At 42.6% G+C, this 20400-nt stretch overlaps 2 protein-coding genes across 5 annotated transcripts in view; both read left to right on the forward strand.

Annotated features, from left to right (window-relative positions):
- Nucleotides 1-20400, forward strand: part of LOC131129633 (uncharacterized) — a 35780-nt gene that overhangs the window by 10706 nt on the left and 4674 nt on the right. Inside the window, exons 2-6 of the mRNA XM_078793247.1 lie at nt 16073-16119; nt 16260-16764; nt 19711-19768; nt 19833-19953; nt 20032-20201. Of these exons, the coding sequence (XP_078649373.1) occupies nt 19766-19768; nt 19833-19953; nt 20032-20201 (294 nt within the window). The 5' untranslated portion in view covers nt 16073-16119; nt 16260-16764; nt 19711-19765. The remainder of the gene's footprint in view (nt 1-16072; nt 16120-16259; nt 16765-19710; nt 19769-19832; nt 19954-20031; nt 20202-20400) is intronic.
- Nucleotides 634-15133, forward strand: abcc10 (ATP-binding cassette, sub-family C (CFTR/MRP), member 10). 4 transcript variants are annotated; one of them, XM_078793584.1, is made up of 23 exons: nt 634-2810; nt 3713-3911; nt 4044-5067; nt 5281-5406; nt 6302-6529; nt 6709-6865; nt 6949-7079; nt 7260-7339; nt 7410-7581; nt 7672-7770; nt 8780-8969; nt 9053-9130; nt 9212-9409; nt 9700-9832; nt 9895-10084; nt 11088-11431; nt 12669-12838; nt 12962-13122; nt 13230-13483; nt 13561-13706; nt 13800-13897; nt 13959-14071; nt 14397-15133. In XM_078793584.1, exons 2-23 carry the CDS (start codon nt 3736-3738, stop codon nt 14530-14532), a joined length of 4404 nt encoding a protein of 1467 aa, XP_078649710.1. In that variant the 5' UTR covers nt 634-2810; nt 3713-3735; the 3' UTR covers nt 14533-15133. The 4 variants fall into 4 exon arrangements, with proteins under 4 accessions (XP_078649710.1, XP_078649709.1, XP_057929322.2 ...); XM_078793583.1 differs by having other exon boundaries at nt 4044-5406; XM_058073339.2 differs by having other exon boundaries at nt 636-2810; nt 4044-5406; nt 9215-9409.

Raw genomic sequence — 20400 nt, forward strand, 5'->3', positions numbered from 1 at the left:
TCTTTGAGCGAAAGGCGGGGTACACACTGGACTGGTGGCCAGCCAATCACAGGGCACATATAGACAAACAACCATTCACACTCACATTCATACCTATGGACAATTTGGAGTCGCTAATTAACCTAGCATGTTTTTGGAATGTGGGAGGAAACCGGAATACCCGGAGAAAACATATTTACTTTATACTTTATTTTCACAAAACACTCCATAAACATCAAGTTGTGTACATCACAGTTAAAATTTCACTATATCACTGTTTTTTGCAATTTTAATATCCAATTAATAACCTATACTGTTTTGTGGGAAGCTGCACGGCGGTCAAGTGGTTAGCGCGCAGCCCACACAGCTAGGAGACCGGAGTTCAATCCCACCCTCGGCCATCTCTGTGTGGAGTTTGCATGTTCTCCCCGTGCATGCGTGGGTTTTTTCTCCAGGTACTCCGGTTTCCTCCCACATTCCAAAAACATGCTAGGTTAATTAGCAACTCCAAATTGTCCATAGGTATGAATGTGAGTGTGAATGGTTGTTTGTCTATATGTGCCCTGTGATTGGCTGGCCACCAATCCAGGGTGTACCCCGCCTCTCGCCCGAAGAAGACAGCTGGGATAGGTTCCAGCAGCCCCCGCGACCCTTGAATGTTTTTTGGGAATACCACCTGCTAGTTAAATTAGCAAATTGGACATACTTTTTACGGAGCATAAAAAGGGTTGAATGAGCTTAAATACAAATACAGTCATTCCTTGTTTATTGTGGCTAATCGGTTCCAGACCAAACTGACATTATTAGAGCCCTCAGGGAATTAAATAACACCCCTATAGTCAATTAGTGCATGAGCAAAGCTTACAGTCTGACGTGCCTGTTTGTGAGCATGTTGCCAGTGATATCATTTATTGACTTTCTACAACCTGCCATGATGTCTTTCATGTGATGCTTGTCATTGCCGTCCTTCCATATAGACGAAAAGCCAGTGCTCTCCTAAAGATGATAGTACCAGGATTCATCAGACTCTAATTGTGAGAGTCCAGACCTGAACTCCATTAAGACATTTTTGTCTTATTTATTGTTTATTTGCTGACATCAGCTGTCAGTCTCGGTAACGGACATCCGTGAGAAAACCTCGCTGGCCTTGAGTGACTTGGTTTTCGTTTCTCCTGACCTGGTAAACTTGCTCAACTTCCTCACCTGACGACTGAAAGTCACATGAGTGAAGCAAAACAGGAAGTGGACAAGAATAAGAGGAAGTGATGAAAAGCAGCGCAGGACTCAGAGACGGTGAGCGGATCACGTTCACTCATGGATCGCTATGCTGAGACCGTGTCGCTGACCCCGTGTTGCTGACCCCGAGCCACTTAGAGGACACAAATGCAACCAAACATGTGACAATGGCCCGATGCACTTTTTTTTTAAGAATAAAGGCAAAATATTGATTAAAAAAAGGTTACAAGAGACTTAATATAATAAAACGACAGCCTCATGCTCTAGATGACCTGAAAGAAGAAAGCTTTTTAGTCATCATGGCTGCCATACTTGACAAAATCAGCCTGTGAGCACATAATGCTGCAGCTACAGTGCTCACCCACAGACCAAATGAACAGTTTCTGAAATGTCTGCTACCTAGCATCCCGTTTCACAATTCACATTAGCTTCTCCCAACCGGACCGTTCAACCTTCACAATCACAGCGACGGATGGTTCAGCTTCTCAAATGAAAGGAAACCCAAGCGCACAGAGAACACACAAACGCCACACGGCCATGTAGGGTTGCTACTTGAAAAATGGACTTGCCCCATCTTACAAAGAAGAGTAGTTATAATGCATCCCCTATTGAGTTGATAAGTACGACCACTAGGAACACATTGGAAAAAAAGAATTGAGATTTTGCCATTTTCATATTATTACTTACCATAAGTATTTTCATAAAAATAATGCTGATTTGAAATTGTTGCTGTTTTAGTAAAATTATATTTTTGTGAGCCAATACAGGCTCTTCATTAAGGATTTAACTCCTAAACATTTTATATCATGCATTTTTACAACTAACTGCTGTATACTTTGATTTGAACGCTGTGGAGAATGGGGATTTCCTTTCTTGGTATGTACTGCCATCTAGTGGTCATTTTAATGTACTTCTGTTTGGACTTCGTTCCAACAATGCAATCTCAAAGGACGAGGTTTTTCAGGAGGTCATATCGACTTGAAACTTCCGCCTCTCATTATTCGGCCATCGAGCTTTCGATTGAGACCACCCTTGACTCTTTACGACTTTCAGTTTCGGAGATACGGCAGTTTTTGGCAAAATACGACCACTTCCGGTGGTCGCAGGAAGTCGGCCAACCCCTAACCCTAACCCCAATTATCAGAATTCTCAGTTAAGGAGATTATTTTTGGTACATTAAGGAAAAAACACGAAAATGTATTGAATCATTCTGGGAACATTTTATATTCATAAATGCCGATTTCTAAGAATCACTCTATCTATAAGGAACGTCACTTCCTTGTACAGCACCAAAGCACAAAATAAGAGCCCATATAGAACAAGTTAACGGCGTCCTTTTACAATGTTTAACTAAAACATTATGAAAATGTTTGAGAAATATTTGTAAGTCTAAAACTATAAATATGATTTTTGACACTCCTAATCTAAGGTATGCTGTGCTGCATTTTATCTTTGAGTGACTTTTATTTTCACAAGCTGTTGGCTTACGTCATCAACAATCGACACTTGTTCGCTGTTCTTTCAAAGGAACACCGATCTTACTTCAGGTTCCGTGGGAACCGGTTTGTCTCGGTTGGCGGACTTAAATCTCCAATGTAAGTCACAAACATTTCATTGACGTACGATGTTAGAAAGGTTTTGTCGTTAATAGTAAGATAGTAGATAAACACAAGCAGATAAGCATGTTGTTAATGGCACGCTAGTTAGCTACCTGCTTTTGTTTACATAAGCTACCTGTCATCTGTCAATGTTTAAACCCCACAGATAGTTGTCTTTTAAGGTCAGTGTCACTCAGCAATGGTTGTGTCAATTAAATACAGAACATGACAATGTGGTGTTGGCTTAAAACGTTGATACAATGTTCTTACTACTGATTTTTAAGTATCAGTATACGTTTATATCAGACATGTTTAACAGTAAGGAACACATTTCATGTCTGAATAGGTGTAGGAAGAAGCAGAGCTCATTTTTTCTTGTCTGTTACTGATATTTCATTCACACCGTAACTTTTGCATGTTGACACTTAATAATAAAAATATTCCACTGGCTTACATTTGTCATTTACATTGCTCACTTCCTACATGCAAATAAGGGGAGGTTAAGAAAATTAAAATAATTAAAATAACAAGCAAATAGGAGTTAAAATATTGGCAGCACATGAAATAAAACAAATAAGACAACTTGAAGGATCATCAAGTTTTTGTGAGTTAATTAACTTGTAGTCAACATGATGTCAACTTCAGTATTTGTCCAGTTCCTTGATGTGTTTGACAGCAAGTACTTTGGCTTCCCCCGGTAGCCATTTTGCAATTAGCACACTATTTTGCAATTTGCCCCTGCTTCGTTAAAGTTGCCTGCCTTCTTGGCAATACCATGATGGTCTTCCGAAGTTGTTGATGCACCGTCGCTCACATGTCTTCGTTCACGCATTTAACTTCTATGAGCACCGAGCTTCTAGATCTCTTTTAACTGCCATGAATCTTCTAATTCCTGAAAGATGGCGGTCAATTAGAAGAAGGGATGGAGGGCTTTTGGCCAACGGAGCTGGTTGCTGAGCTCTGTCATGGGGATGAAGGGAATCCTTTCCCGGTGTGGCAGGATGGACACGTCGGCGTCTGTTTCAACCAGCTGCTTCTTGGAGTCTTGCCTCACGTTGTCATGGCCACGCTCAGCGCCTTCTACTTCGGCAGGGCCACGTAAGAGTCTAACCTTCTTCTTCTCCTTTTGATGCACTAATGAGATAATAGAATTGCTAAAAGCTGAAATAATGTGTATATATATTAATGTGAAGTTATGTTTATTGTTATTAATTATTTTTCATTTTGCAGGAGCGCCCCGACCCTGGCGGTCGTCTCCGGCGGCTGGACTCTTCGTCTGGTTTCGACTCTGCTGACAGCGCTGCTCTTCGCCGCTGATGTCATCGTGGTGGGCATTGCCCGGGAGACGGACATGTACCTGGATGTCCTCGCCAGCAGCAGCGGCGCTCTGGCCTGGCTGGTTCATGCGGGCGCCATAGTGACTCTCCGGCGGGCAAGCGCTTTCAGGAGGACGCATGGACCCTCTCTGTTGCCTCTGTCGGTCCTTCTCTGTGTTCCAAACATGGTAGTCACCTTGATGTTCTACCTTGCCAAAAAGGAGGACAATGTGACCCCATCCAAACCATTCCACTTCACACGTTTTGTGTTGGCTTGCACCCGGATGCTTCCCATTTTTCTCTACCTGCTGGGCGTGGCGTGTCCCTGCATCCGTGCGACTGCGTACACTCTTCACATCCAAGATGTTGACCGATCACCTCTCATTGCAGAGGATTCCGAGCTGGACACTGGCGAGATGGTGGCCGAGGACGGGAGCAGTTGTGTCTCTCGCCTTTTTTACCTGTGGCTGACCCCCCTCTTCAGGCGAGGGCATAGAGGAGAGCTGGAGCGACCATGTGATGTTTATCACCTCCCCCGCAGCCTCCGCACCAGCGTGATTCGCAGACACTTCCACCAGAGCTGGGCAGCATGTCGCAGAGGGGCAGCGGTGCGGGCTGTGCAGGATCAGTGGCCCCGCCCGATTCAAAATAGCAGCGGGGGTCACTATAAGGAGGAACCACTGGAGCTGGAAGGCGATGTGAGCCTGCTCCGGGTTCTGCACACGGCCTTCGGAGCACGCTTTTACGTTCTGGGATTGCTGAAACTGATGGTGAACTTGCTGAGGCTCTCCGGGCCGCTCCTCCTCAACATCCTGGTTAGCTTCATGGAAGAAGAGGACGCTCCAGCCAGCAGGGGGGCCTGGTGCGCTGCCGCCCTCTTTGCCAGCACCCTCCTGTGTTCCTTCCTCCAGAATATGTTAGGCTTCAGAATCTCCAAGGTGGAGCTGTCCGCCCGAGCCGCTCTTGTGTCGGCCATCTATCACAAATCTCTGCGGGTCGGTGGTGCCGGACTGGCCCGCTTTACCCTCGGGGAGGTGGTGAACCTGATGAGCACCGACACGGACCGCGTGGTCAACTTCTTCAACGTCTTCCATGATCTGTGGAGCATGCCTTTCCGGCTGGCCGTCACCCTCTACCTGCTCTACCTGCAGGTGGGCGTCGCCTTTCTGGGTGGGCTGGGTGTGACGCTACTGCTGGTCCCCTTCAACAAGTTCCTGGCCTCTCGTATACTTAGCAACAACCAGGACATGCTCAGGTACAAGGACAGTCGAGTTAAGGTGAGTCAGCTTTCTTTTTAGTAGTAATATTAATATTATAGTATTATATATTACTAATTAATTTCGATTTAAAAAAACATAGTTACTGTACATACATATTGTGTTTATGTTCTACAAGCAGTGAATGAAAGAGAATGCGATGCTGAAGAGTTTGTTATTCCAGACGATGTTTTTAGTAGTAATAATACTATTAATATTAAAATATGATATATTAATAATTATATAATATGTATATTAATAATAATTTTAATTTTATATTTAATTAATAAAAACATGCTGAAGAGTTTATTCCAGCTGATGTTTTTAGTAGTATTAATATTATAATAGTATATATTAATAATTATATCATATTTATATTAATAATTTTAATGTTATATTTATTTAATTAATAAAAAACATAGTTACTGTACATACATATTGTGTTTATGTTCTACAAGCAGTGAATGAAAGAGAATGCGATGCTGAAGAGTTTGTTATTCCAGCTGATATTTTTAGTAGTAATAATAATATTTTTAGTAGTAATAATAATATTAATATTATAATATTATATATAAATAATTATATAACATTTACATTAATAATAATTTATATTTTATATTTATTTAATTAATGACAAACATAGTTACTGTTCATACATATTGTTTTTGTTCTACAAGCAGTGAATGAAAGAGAATGTGATGCTGAAGAGTTTATTCCAGCTGACGTTTTTAGTAGTAATAATAATAATATTTTAGTAGTAATAACAATATTAATATTATAATATTATATATGAAAAATTATATAATATTTATAGTAATAATAATTTTATATTTATTTAATTAATAAAAACAGTTACTGTACATACATATTGTGTTTATGTTCTACAAGCAGTGAATGAAAGAGTTTGTTATTCCAGCTGATGACAGAAATCCTCTTCGGGATTCGGGTCATCAAATTCTACAGCTGGGAGGCCCACTTTACTAAGAAGGTGTCAGAATGCCGCCAGGGGGAGCTGACTCATCTCAAAGCCATTAAGTACCTGGACGCCATGTGTGTGTACACCTGGGCCGCCCTGCCCGTGGTCATCTCCATCCTCACCTTCGTCACTTACGTGCTGCTGGGACACCAGCTGTCCGCCGCCAAGGTAGCCACTAGGGGTGTTTATTTGTGTAACGTAGTAGAAATTCCGGGTCACTCCCTTCATGCCGTTGTTCTATGGAACAATGTGCCGAAACCTTTAGTAGTCACACTTTTATGTGTGCTGACTTCCAGGCGAGGCTTTAAGCTTTAAATGACGTCAGTGTGACGACTCAACCCTTCCAGGTGTTCACCACGCTGGCTCTGGTGGGAATGCTGATCATTCCGCTCAACACCTTCCCGTGGGTGTTCAACTGCATCCTGGAAGCCAAGGTATCCCTGCAGAGAATCCAGCGCTTCTTCAAACTGACCAATCAGGATCTTCAGGCGTACTATGCGTTGGGTATGCTATGATATTACAAAAAGAAGCATATCCATGATCATATTTAGATATCATTGTAATATCATATGCTTTGGTTTTAACAGTGACACCTGAAGATGACCACACGGTGGTGCTGTTGAGCCAAGGCACATTCAGCTGGCATCAGGACACAGAAGAACATAGCAGATCTTCTGGTAGTCTGCTGTTGCACAATCTCAATCTACAAATAAGAAAGGTGCAAAATACACAATCGACATTTATACTGTTTTTTTTATTATTAGTGTTGGAATTCATCATTTTTAAGCAGGGGTGTCCAAAGTGTGGCTAGGGTGCACTTCAAATGCATCTTGTTTTTAATTGTCCCTCAGCATATTCTTGATATGAATATGACAATTGCAATATTTATGCGCTTCAGGGTTCTCTGACTGTGGTGGTTGGCAAGGTGGGATGTGGGAAGAGTTCCCTGCTGGCTGCCCTCACAGGAGAACTCATCAGGTCAGCGTTTGTCATATTTAGCAGGAAACTGCAAAAACAAAAGAGTCGATGTAAATGAAACACGTTGCAGGCACAGTGGCGTGGTGTACGTCGCAGACCGCGAGTCCGGTTTCGGTCTGGCGTCACAGGAGCCTTGGATCCAGCATGCGTCTGTGCGGGACAACATCCTGTTTGGGAAAGAGCACGACGCCTCTTTCTACCAGGCTGTGATTGAAGCCTGCGCATTGTCAGATGACCTCAGCGTATGTCGGCTACGTGTGGTTACTTTTGTTTCATGTTATTTCTGATCATTGACATCAGTTTGCTTTGCTGCCTCTTTTTTTTTGTGGTAGATTTTGCCCGATGGCGACCGCACTGAAGTGGGAGAGAACGGCATCACTCTGAGCGGAGGTCAGAAGGCTCGACTGGCCCTTGCCAGAGCTGTTTACATGGTGAGGGCTTCTCATCCATTTATAAAGAAATGCACCGATTAATGAATTGTCAGCTACAGTAATCCCTCATTTATTGCTGTTGATTTGTTCTAGACCTGACTGTGATAACTGAATTTCTGCAAAATATGATTCTTCATAAGTGAATGAAATATTTTCACTGTTCGGGCGTAGAAGACCTGTTTCCAACCTGCATTATTACAGCCCTTTAGACTTGAAATAACAGCCATGTAGTTACCTGTAAAACTCATATTACCCAATATACAGCAGTATAATTTTAGAAAAATATCTTACACATTACACAAAATGTAAAAGAAGAAAGTTGAACTTTAAACAAGCTGTAATTTTACAAGAATAAAAATATCGTTGCAATTTTACGACGTAATATGAGGGGAAAAAGGTCATTTTAGTAGCATAAACTTGAAATATTACAGAAAATAATCTGTATTTTTATTTAAAAGGTGCAGTATGAGAAACAAACTAAAAGTAAAGTTATAATTTTTGGAACATCAGTTAGGGAAAAAGTTGTAATATTATGAGAATTAAGTCTATTACAAAAATAACATTTACAAAAATAGTTTGAGGAGAAAGTTGAAATATTAGGAAAATATGTGAAAAAAATAACTTAAAACAACAACAAAAAAACCAAAACACTAATATAATAATTTGAATGCTGAAGTAAATATTATCCAATTAATTAGCGACTTCAAATTGTCCATAGGTATGAATGTGGGTGTGAATGGTTGTTTGTCTATATGTGCCCTGTGATTGGCTGGCCACCAGTCCAGGTTGTACCTCGCCTCTCGCCCTCGCACCCCCGCGACCTTCGTGAGGATAAGCGGTAGAAAATGAATGAATGTGTTATGTACTTTTTGCTTTTTTTTTTATTTGCATCAACCCACCAAAACAAATTATTATCATATTTATGTGAACTACACTTAGCAATAAACCTGATTCCGATTCTTGGGATTGCTGCTGAGGTTGCTTTATTTGTGTGTTCACCCCCAACAAGGATAAAGACATCTACTTCCTGGACGACCCTTTAGCGGCCGTAGACGCGCATGTGGCCCAGCACCTCATGCACAAATGCATCATGGAGCTGCTTGCCGGAAAGACCAGAATCCTTTGCACGCACCGCATAGAGCTGGTGGACCAAGCTGACATGGTGGTCCTCATGGACAACGGGACCATCATCAAGACGGGTAAATTTAGATTTTTCGATTTAGTATAGTCAACATGGAATCAATCAACAAAGGTGACATCTTGACTTGTTCTTCCCCTTAAGGATCACCAACGGAGATCCTTCCTTTGATAGAAGCTTCGCCAAAACTACACAAGAATGAGCAAAACGCCAAAGAAAATGGTGCGTTCACTGACTTGCCATGTTTTATTTTTAACTGAATTAAGAACACGCAATTAGCTTATTGTGTATGTTTTATTTAAGCAGAAAGCGAAGAGGAGGAAGAAGAAGAACGGGTTTCCTCCATTAAGCTGTGTGTGGATGATGCAGATGACGCCGAGCTTTCAGGGGCGGAGAAGAAGCAGGCGGGCAGCCTGGCGTGGAAAGTCTACGGGACCTACTGGGCTGCAGTGGGCGGAGCCTTGGCCACGTCTATTTTGTTGTCTCTGCTGGCCATGCAGGGTTTGTATTAACTTATTTATGCACACGGTCTTAGCTCAGGCTATTACATTTTAGTCCAGGTTCAATTATTTATTTTACTTTGGAACGTTACGGTGCAGTGAACCACCTGTCCAGCAGATGGAGCTGTGGTTAAGCATAGCCTGCTGTATGTGGCAGTGGAAAACACACTGTAATGCACACTGCCACCATCTACAGAACTGGCCAGGTTGATTATTAGCTTAGACGTGTTTAGGATTGCCTTGGCGGAGGTCTATGACATTCTAGTTTACAGCAATGCTTCTCTTATTCAGCCTCCAAGAACATGTCAGACTGGTGGTTGTCTCACTGGATCTCCGAGCTGAAGAACACCTCTGGGGTGAACCACTCCTCCTGGGGTGTCCTCACCGCCCCCCACCTGCTGCTCTTTTCATCCGGAGGCCTCATGTGAGTAGAGCACATGGAGAGAATTATTAACCGCTTGAAAAGCATCAACTCGCCGCTTGCAGGTCATCTCTGTCGTTGCCTCAAGCGTCCTCGGCCAACCTGAGCAGCGAGGTCCGGTTTTACCTGACGGTGTACGGCTGCTTCGCTACGGCTAACACGGTCTTCACCGCCATCAGAGCTTTCCTCTTCGCCTACGGAACCATCTGTGCCGCCACCGTCATCCACAAGAGACTCCTCGGCCGCGTTCTCAAGGTTAGGGGTGCAATGATACCCACGATTCACGGTTGGGTTATAGTTGGATACTTGAATTTTATTGAAATTCTCACCTTAGATCCATGTGCTCCATCCATTCTTAGCAGCTGAGCAAATGTTACAAATAAATATTAGACATTTTCTTAGTCAAATCAAATAACTTCATGAAACAATTCATGCTACATTTTGTACAGCATTACCAATATGAATGTATTCAATATGAGTGCGCTTTATGGTAATGGTAATGGTTTTATTTCATTTGAACATGTATCAGATTACAATTGAATGCATCACATAATTAGTTCACAGTTCCACATGTCCAAAAGGAGTAGGAAGAAGCAAAGCTTATTAAATCCTACCCCTCCATCTGGTACTTTTACAATCAGTAACTGTTACATTTGTTCACTTCCTGCTTTCCTAATATAATTTAAGTTTTTTTTTAAATTTTAATTTAAATTTTTATTTTTTACATAATGAGAAAATCACATTGTAGGAGTCATTTACGCTTAATAAGCAAAGCTTATTAAATCCTACCCCTCCATCTGGTACTTTTACAATCAGTAACTGTTACATTTGTTCACTTCCTGCTTTCCTAATATAGTTTAAGTAATTTTTTAATTTTTTTTATTTGATAATAAAAAAATTTTAATTGAATTTTTGTTATTATTTTATTTATTTATTTATTTTATTTTTTTGTCGCGCACCGAAGTACGAGGTGATATGACCATACAATGACATAATGGGTACCATAGTAACTGTCAATATATTTAAGAATCAATATCATTCAATAAACACTGAAGGCTAATATCAAAGTTTCAGTCCAACGCTACAATTTCATTCCAACTCCATCTGCATTGCCACTACAATCATAAAAGTAACATAAAAATACTATATATATATATATATATACATTATACTATAGTATACTATACTACGGCCATTAAATGGGTCACGGTGACAGTGTTTGTAGCTCTGCTCAGAACTCTTACCGACTTGCCTCCAGGCTACAATGACCTTCTTCGACACCACGCCGCTGGGTCGCATCCTCAACCGCTTCTCCTCGGACTTGTACAGCGTGGACGACAGCCTGCCCTTCATCCTGAACATCCTGCTGGCCAACGTGTTCAACCTGCTGGGCATGCTGGTGATGATGAGCTACGGCCTGCCTTGGCTCCTCCTGGCCCTGCCTCCTCTAGCGCTGATGTACTACCGCACGCAGCGCTTCTACCGGCACACTTCCAGGGAGCTCAAGCGCCTGTGCAGCGTCACGCTTTCGCCCGTCTACTCGCACTTCTCAGAGACGGTGAGCGGCCTCGGCACCATCCGGGCCAGCCGCAGCTGCGCCAGGTAAAAGACACAAGAATTCGATATTTGTTGAAATTAGGGATGCACCGATCAGTATCGGATTATTTCTGTGATCGGCATGCACCGGTGTGCCCAACACTCAGACACACCATGCACAAGGGAATCAAACTAGTCTGCAAAAAAATTCAGTTTTACAGCTTGATGCAGGCTATAACAATTTATGCCAGCGTGTTTGATTTCTCCGATCAAAGCTTTTGCCCTTTGACTTGTCTTACATTGTGGTTTACACGCTTGGCCGAGCTGTCACTGGTGGCAGCTGACTTGTTGACAAGAGTTAATCTACAGTTAATTAACAGTTAATCTATGTGATCGATATCCGTATCAGCTTATCTCACTTATGGATGACCTGATTCAGAATGGGCAGCATCAAACCCTGATCGGAGCATCTCTAACTGAAAGGAAGTCAAGTCAAGTTTATTTATACGTATAGCCCTTAATCATATGACTTCACTGGCTAAGTGTACTGCAAAAAAGGTCAGTAAGGATAATTCATAATGCCGCCTACGCCAACATACTAACTACTTATTTCTAAAATCACAAATACTTGAACTTGCTGATATAGTTCATCTTCAAACAGCTAAAATAATGCATAAGGCTAAAAATTACCAATTAGCTAAAAAATGTCATCCAATACTTCTCTACAAGAGAGGAGAAATATGATCTCAGGGAAGAAGTACATTTGAAACACTTATATGCTAGGACTACGTTAAAATCCATAGCATTTCAGTATGTGGAATCAAACTATGGAATGGATTGAGTAAGGACCTCAAACAATGCACAACGATGAGCCAATTCAAGAAACAATACAAGCAGTTGATGTTTGCTAAATACAAGGATGAAGAGTCTTGAACCAGTCATGATGTGCTATATATATCACTATATTGACACTTACAATGGTACACATTATGTCATTGTATGGTCATATCACCTCGTACTTCGGTACTTCGGTACTTCGGTACATTATTTAAAAAAAACAAAAAAAAAACCTTAAACTGTATTATGGAAAGCAGGAAGTGAACAAATGTAACAGTTACTGACTGTAAAAGTACCAGATGGAGGGGTAGGATTTAATAAGCTTTGCTTCTTCCTACTCCTTTTGGACATGTGGAACTGTGAACTGATTATGTGATGCATTCAATTGTAATGTGATGCATGTTCAAATGAAATAAAACCATTACCATTACCATAACTTAATGACTGCCTGGACTTGTCTTTGTAGGTTTGAGGAGGAGAGCCTCCAACGGTTGGAACAGAACCAACGCTGCCTGTTCCTCAGCAAAGCCGCCATGCAGTGGCTGGACATCCGCCTGCAGCTGATTGGTGTTGCCGTGGTGACGAGCCTCAGCGTCATTGCTGTCATTCAGCACCAGTTTCATGCGGTGGAGCCAGGTGAGAAAAAGACATTGACATCGGTGTGGTGTGTTTGTGACGGCCAGCGACAAATACATTTGGACCATGACCTTTAACTTCAGTGTGTGTGTGTGTGTGTGTGTGTGTGTGTGTGTGTGTCAGGTCTGGTGGGTCTGTCTCTGTCCTACGCTCTGTCCATCACCACGCTGCTGTCCGGCCTCATCTTCAGCTTCACTCAGACTGAGATGCAGCTGGTGAGTGTGGAGCGAGCTGAAGAGTATTCCAGCGAGCTTCCGATGGAACCTCAGCCGGAAAACCCGCAGGTAATTCATCGTCCTAAAGCCACACACAGTCCTCTGCAGGAACAGAACCGGAACCACACACAGAAGGAGGCAAATCTTTTATTGTGTTTGCTTTGACTGTCTTTCAGTTGGTGCCATCATGGCCAGAACTGGGACGGGTGGAGTTCCGCCATGTGGTTTTGGTGTACAGGGAGGGTCTTCCCAACGCCTTGGATGGCGTGAGTCTGCTGGTGCGACCCGGTGAAAAAGTGGGCATTGTGGGTCGCACAGGTTCTGGAAAGTCCACGTTATTTCTGGCCCTGTTCCGCATGATGGAGGTTAGTCAGGGTCAAATCCTCTTGGACGGGCGGGATGTCAGCAGTGTGGATGTGGCTCAGCTCAGGTAGGCAGAACATGCATTTAATACGTAATACGTTACATTATAGCTTTTCTTCTTATTTATATTCTTTGTATCTTCAGGTCTAGGCTGGCCATCATTCCCCAGGATCCTTTTCTGTTCAGCGGAACCGTTAGAGAGAATCTGGACCCCTGTGGGAAACACCAGGACCAGCAACTTCTGGAGGTCTTGGACCAGTGTCACCTCATGACTGTGGTCAACAGGATGGGTGAGTTACGTGGACAGACGCTGTGGTTCTGGTCCAGAAGATGTTTCACCTCAATGTTTGACCTAATTTTTCAATATGTGTCCGTGTCCAAAGGTGGTCTGGATGCTCAGGTGGAGGACAGAGGCAAGTCCTTCTCAGTGGGACAGAGACAACTGCTCTGCTTGTCCAGAGCACTGCTGACTCAGGCCAAAGTGAGACCCACACCATCTGTGTCAGGTTCAGGTTCAGGTCTAATAATCCGGTGTCTTGCAGGTCCTGTGTGTGGATGAAGCCACGGCCAGCGTGGACCAAAAGACGGACAAACTGCTACAGAAGACCATCAGAGACCGGTTCCAGGACAAGACTGTCCTCACCATAGCACACAGGTCGGTGTCTTGTTTAGTTCTTTTTGATCTGTGCTGCAGGAAAAATCAGCTTGTCTGTTTGTATTCCGAATGGACAAATGTATTGGGACACCCACAGGAAGTGGACTCTTTCCGAATGACCTTTCCGAAAGCAATAGTATACATGGAAAGGAATATTCCAATGGCGTGTCTACATGCGGCGCTACAATCAACCAGAATAGTCAATGGGGCATGCGCGGATACTATGTAACTTTCTACAAGAACACAGAGCGTAACTGCAGATTCCTCTCGGATGAAGAATCACATAATGTGTGTGTGTGTGTGTGTGTGTGTGTGTCGCCCCCAGGTTGAACACCATCATGGACTGCGAGCGTGTGCTGGTGATGCACGCTGGGAAGGTAGTAGACTTTGACACCCCGGCAGCTCTTTGCCAGAAGGAAGACTCCATCTTTGGCCGGCTCCTCAGTGAGGTGACAAAATGACAACAAAGACTCAGGAAGGAGACAATCTTTTTTTGTAACTTGATTTTTTTCTTATCAGCGAATGTGGAAAAACGTTTCCTTGATGAACACTAAGCCTATATATTCTACCATCTGATGAACATGTGTCTGACATGTTCCGCAGAATGCTGCTACTGCACACGTGCAGGTGTTTTTGTTTTTGGGCCGCCATGGTGACATAAGAACGCTAATGACTTCCTGTCGCAACCATGAAGTACAAAGAAGGAGTGGTTTGTGGAGAAATGCCCAAATATTTCAATGTGGTGACTTGTGAACGCAGTGAACATTTAAATGTAGACAGGAAGTGAAAAGTGAAATGATTGATGGGCATCTCAGCTTTGTGACGTAGGTGAAAAAGCCTATTATTAACTCACTTAAGTTTTTATCACTGTTGGATCATTTTGCATTTTGCAAATATTCCACCTTTCCTCTGGTAATTTTTATATTTGATATGTGTTTGCCTGCATTTATCTATTTGTGTAGTTCTGAATAGATTTGGAAGACATTTTCATAAATTGTCAAACAGGATATGAAGGAACTGATTAAACGTTGGGGGTGATCCGGTTCACCGTCTTTTTTTAAATTTTTTTTAAAGGATTCTAAAGGCATGTCTGCATAATAACATCATAAGTGGAAACAGCTGTAGAAATTAAGGATGTTCCGATTAGGGTTTTATGCTGCCGATACCAATCCTGATAATCCATGAGTGATATCGGATGATACCAATACCGATCACATAGGTGTAGTGTCAATGTTCACATTTTTACTTTAAAATGAATGAACCATGCTGCACGGTGGTCGAGTGGTTACTGCGCAGACTTCACAACTAGGAGACCAGGGTTCAATTCCAATTCTAAGCCATCTCTGTGTGGAGTTTGCATGTTCTCCCCGTGCATGCGTGGGTTTTCTCCGTGTACTCCGGTTTCCTCCCACATTCCAAAAACATGCTAGGTTAATTAGCGACTCCAAATTGTCCATAGGTATGAATGTGAGTGTGAATGGTTGTTTGTCTATATGTGCCCTGTGATTGGCTGGCCACCAGTCCAGGGTGTACCCCGCCTCTCGCCCAAAGACAGCTGGGATAGGCTCCAGCACCCCCACGACCCTCGTGAGGAAAAAGCGGTGGAAAATGAATGAATGAATGAACCAGGCTGCACGGCGATCGAGTGGTTAGCGCAGAGACTTCACAACTAGGAGACGAGGGTTCAATTCCAATTCTAGGCCATCTCTGTGTGGAGTTTGCATGTTCTCCCCATGCATGTGTGGGTTTAATCCGGTTTCCTCCCACATTCCAAAAACATGCTAGGTTAATTAGCGACTCCAAATTGTCCATAGGTATGAATGTGAGTGTGAATGGTTGTTTGTCTATATGTGCCCTGTGATTGGCTGGCCACCAGTCCAGGGTGTACCCCGCCCGAAGACAGCTGGGATAGGCTCCAGCAGCAGGATAAGCGGTAGAAAATGAATGAATAAGTTAATATAATATAAGTTAATTAACATAATAAGGTTTATGTTTTTTAAGTGTGCAGGAGTAGGAGATCCATGGCTTCAGGTCAAACATCTGAAGAGGTACGTGACTCCAAAAAGTTTGGGAACCATTCTTCTTGATGGTGTGTGTTTTTTTTTTATTTTGTACACACGACGCTTCTTCGTTTAGAATAAAAGTCTTCCAATGAAGTCATGTTTGTCTTTCTGCTTTGATGCAAAAGGTAAAGGCGACAGTGGATCTCCAGCGGATGCCGACAATGGGATTACTGGGATTGCTGGGAATGCGTGTGCTGCACCTTTCAGGGCGTCGTCTTCTATAAGTGCTGTCTGTTCTCCGTGCATCCAGCAGTGACTCAGCGTCAGTGCCCGCCGACGATCGGGGTGTGGCGGTTTCACACGTTTGTGCTCAGCGTCACCTGTGTGTGTGTGTGTGTGTGTGTGTGTGTTTCTCATCAGCTGACCTGAAAGTGACTAAAGGTATTAGGATCCTTCATTGTTGTGATTAAGTGTGTGTGTTTGTCATGTTGAGTTTACACGTGTTTATGCATCGTCAAGGTGTGTGAGGGTGTGTCTGTGGGTGGAGCTTGTGTTTATGTGTGTGTGTGTGTCGGGGTGGGGTGGGGGAAGACCTGTTTGTCTGCTTTCAGGTGGTGAAGTCGTACACCCGTCGCTCCTGCGAGACACACACAGACACACACACACACTACCTGGCTGATGGTGCCTCAGGTCAGTTTGCTTTCTTATCCTTTTTGTTGTTGTTGAGTTTGAAAGGAAACGCTTCCTTTTTAGATCAGCTGCGCTTTCTTTCAAGTTTGAGCTGAGCTGCACTTTGGGCTCAGCTGTAAAAGATTTAATGTGTAACTGCTGTCTGATGTCATTCAAGAATGTATTGTTCATACTGTACATATGGTCATATTTTTGTATGGGACAAACGTGATAGTCATTCTTAATATTCACACGTATGACACCATATGATATGATAAATGATATGCAACTCAATTAAGATTTTATATTTTGCCGTGCAGGGGGTTGTAACTGCTCCATGTGTGAAGGAGGGCTTGTGCATGGGGACAGAGATGTCCACAGTACGGCCCTAGAGCCACTTCTGTCATTTTTTTCCCTAATATGTCCCTTAGCATATTGTAGAAAATTCTTATCAATATTTATATGAAAAATTGTATTGATGTTTTCTGCCAATAGCATACATTGACCTGCATCGGACTGCTTTTAACATAGCAAAAAATGTGACTATTTTGTGTATGGAGTCCTCTGTGGAAACAGTATTAAGTTGCAGGATGCTTCATTAGGTACCCGTCTAACGAGGTCCCGTACAAACATTGTTTTGCTCTGTGTGCAGCATCAGGGGCGCCGTATAAAGTTAGGACTATCCCAGGGGGCCCCCGAAAATGGGTATAAATAAAAATGGGGGCCCCAATTGGAATTTTTGGTAACGCTTTACAATAAGGTACACAAAAATGTAGTTGTTACTGAAGAACGAACCTACCCAATTCCTACCACTACTCATTAGTTCCTCAGTAACTACTCTAAATATGTGCCTTAGTTTTTAAGTTCTTAACTACTCTACCCAGTACCGCATTAGTTACGGCATATATTTGTCCCTCAGTAACTACTCTAAATGTATGCGCCTAAGTTCCTCAGTAACTACTGTAGTCAGTTCCTTGTTGGTTCTTTCTTAGTTCCTCAGTAACTACTCTAAATGTATGTGCCGAAGTTCCTCAGTAACTACTGTAGTCAGTTCCTTGTTGGTTCTTCCTTAGTTCCTCAGTAACTACTCTAAATGTATGTGCCTAAGTTCCTCAGTAACTACTGTAGTCAGTTCCTTGTTTGGTTCTTCCTTAGTTCCTCAGTAACTACTCTAAATGTATGTGTCGAAGTTCCTCAGTAACTACTATAGTCAGTTCCTTGTTGGTTCTTCCTTAGTTCCTCAGTAACTACTCTAAATGTATGTGTCAAAGTTCTTCAGTAACTACTATAGTCAGTTCCTTGTTGGTTCTTCCTTAGTTCCTCAGTAACTACTCTAAAAGTATGTACCTAAGTTCCTCAGTAACTACTGTAGTCAGTTCGTTGTTGGTTCTTCCTTAGTCCCTCAGTAACTACTCTAAATGTATGTGCCTAAGTTCCTCAGTAACTACTGTAGTCAGTTCCTTGTTGGTTCTTCCTTAGTTCCTCAGTAACTACTCTAAATGTATGTGCCTAAGTTCCTCAGTGACTACTGTAGTCAGTTCCTTGTTGGTTCTTCCTTAGTTCCTCAGTAACTACTCTAAATGTATGTACCTAAGTTCCTCAGTAACTACTGTAGTCAGTTTGTTGTTGGTTCTTCCTTAGTTCCTCAGTAACTACTCTAAATGTATGTGCCTAAGTTCCTCAGTGACTACTGTAGTCAGTTCCTTGTTGGTTCTTCCTTAGTTCCTCAGTAACTACTCTAAATGTATGTGCCTAAGTTCCTCAGTGACTACTGTAGTCAGTTCCTTGTTGGTTCTTCCTTAGTTCCTCAGTAACTACTCTAAATGTATGTGCCTCAGTTCCTCAGTGACTACTGTAGTCAGTTCCTTGTTGGTTCTTCCTTAGTTCCTCAGTAACTACTCTAAATGTATGTGCCTCAGTTCCTCGGCCACTGCTCATTAGTTGTTAGTTAAGTTTAGTTAGTTTAGTAACAGTTTAGTTAGTTGTTACTACTCTATTTGGTGCCTTATTGGTCCTTCCTTAGTTCATCAATAACTACTCTAAATGTATGTGCCTTAGTTTCTCAGTCACTGCTCATTAGTTATTCTCTTGCTCCTCGGTTACTACTGTAAATGTGTCCTTGTTCCTCAGTAACTACTCTACCCAGTTCCATTAGTATTTCATTAGTTCCTAAGTAACTACTCTACTTGGTTCCTTATTGGTTCGTCCTTAGTTCCTCAATAAACTACTCTAAATGCATGTGCCTTAGTTCGGCTGTAACTAGTAATTTTGCTCATTGGTAACTACTCTAACTTTTTTCTTGGTTCATCAGTAACTACTCTAAATGTATGTGCCGTAGTCATTTAGTTCATTATTTCTTGCTTAGTTCCTCAGTTCCTAATTACTGTACCCAGTTCCTTATTAGTAGTTCTTCAGTAACTACTCTAAATGTATGTGCCTCAATCATTAGTTCTTCCTTAGTTCCTACTGTATTTCTGTGTATTGTAAAGTGAGACAGGTTTTTATTTTCATGGGGCCCAGAGTTCCTGGCAGCACTCGTGCGCGGCATAGTGAACATACTGAAGCCGACTTAAACCACTTGATTGTGTGACAAAACCTCAAAGCGGAGCTCGCTGTGTGCTTCCAAAATGGGAAACGCCCCCAAAAAACAAAAACTCCCGATAAACTTGTTTGCGGTTTCCTGAAAGACATTCCAGCGCAACATTCCAGCAAGATGCCGACTTTCCCTCATGTCTGATTCACCTGAACGCAACCAGCTCTCACACCCTGTTTGCTTTCATTTGTGTTCCCATGCAAATATTTCTTTTTGTTTTTTTTCTTTTTTTTCCTTTTTTTGGTTACCCGTTTGTTTGTGTTCAGAATAACTTGAAAAGTGCTGAATGGATTTGGATGACATTTTCAGGAATTGTCGTAAATGTCTGGGTGGATCTTGACTTGACGGTTCTAACCTACGTGTCTGTCCTGCAGGTTTGAATCCGCATCGAGGTTTCACCGCCACTCTGACAGGATTACAGGAAGACAAATGGTAAAAAAAAGTAACATTTCAAACATTCCAGAGTCTTTAAGACTAATGTCCTCCTCGCCACCAGGCGTCCCACTTCAATAGGCGGAGCCTATCCGATGTCCTGACCTTGGAGCGATCGGAGCAGGGAGCGTTGGTCATTTCCAGCATCGACGACACTGATGGCACCAATCAGAGGCTGAGGGAAGGTGTGAACTTTGAATTCCTGAAACACACACATTGGTTGATAGTTTTTGACAGAAAAACAACATTTTGTTGTCTCACAGGGGATGAAATTGTGGGGGCCACCATCAACTTTGACCATCTGTCCAAAGAGGAGGTGCTGGGGGTGCTGAAGCTGATGTCCCCGTATGATGACAAAATCCAAGTCCTCACAAAGAATGACATGAGCAAGAGTCTCGGACATCTGGACCAGGTTGCAGTCAGTCCGGAAATGGTAAATCAGCCACGACTTGAATCTGAAGGGGGGGGGCGTCTATATATAGGCGGCATCAAGCAGAACGACATACTTGGTCACGGTGCAACGAAACAAAAACACAACACATCCATAGCAAATCAACGCATCACATAAATCGATGAAGTGCTAAACATGACACACAACATAGCTAGGAGACCAGTGTTCAATTCCACCCTCG

Source organism: Doryrhamphus excisus, linkage group LG9, assembly GCF_037039965.1.
Source record: "Doryrhamphus excisus strain RoL-2023G ecotype Guam linkage group LG9, RoL_Dexc_Guam_v1.1, whole genome shotgun sequence".
Lineage (NCBI taxonomy): Eukaryota > Metazoa > Chordata > Actinopteri > Syngnathiformes > Syngnathidae > Doryrhamphus > Doryrhamphus excisus.

Excerpts from the sequence above, each read along its gene's own strand:
- abcc10 (XM_078793583.1), top strand. The coding sequence starts at position 3,736 with ATGGAGGGCTTTTGGCCAACGGAGCTGGTTGCTGAGCTCTGTCATGGG. Across the intron at positions 3,912-4,043 it reads TTCTACTTCGGCAGGGCCAC|GAGCGCCCCGACCCTGGCGG; the intron begins GTAAGAGTCTAA and ends TTCATTTTGCAG. Across the intron at positions 13,484-13,560 it reads GTGGATGTGGCTCAGCTCAG|GTCTAGGCTGGCCATCATTC; the intron begins GTAGGCAGAACA and ends TTGTATCTTCAG.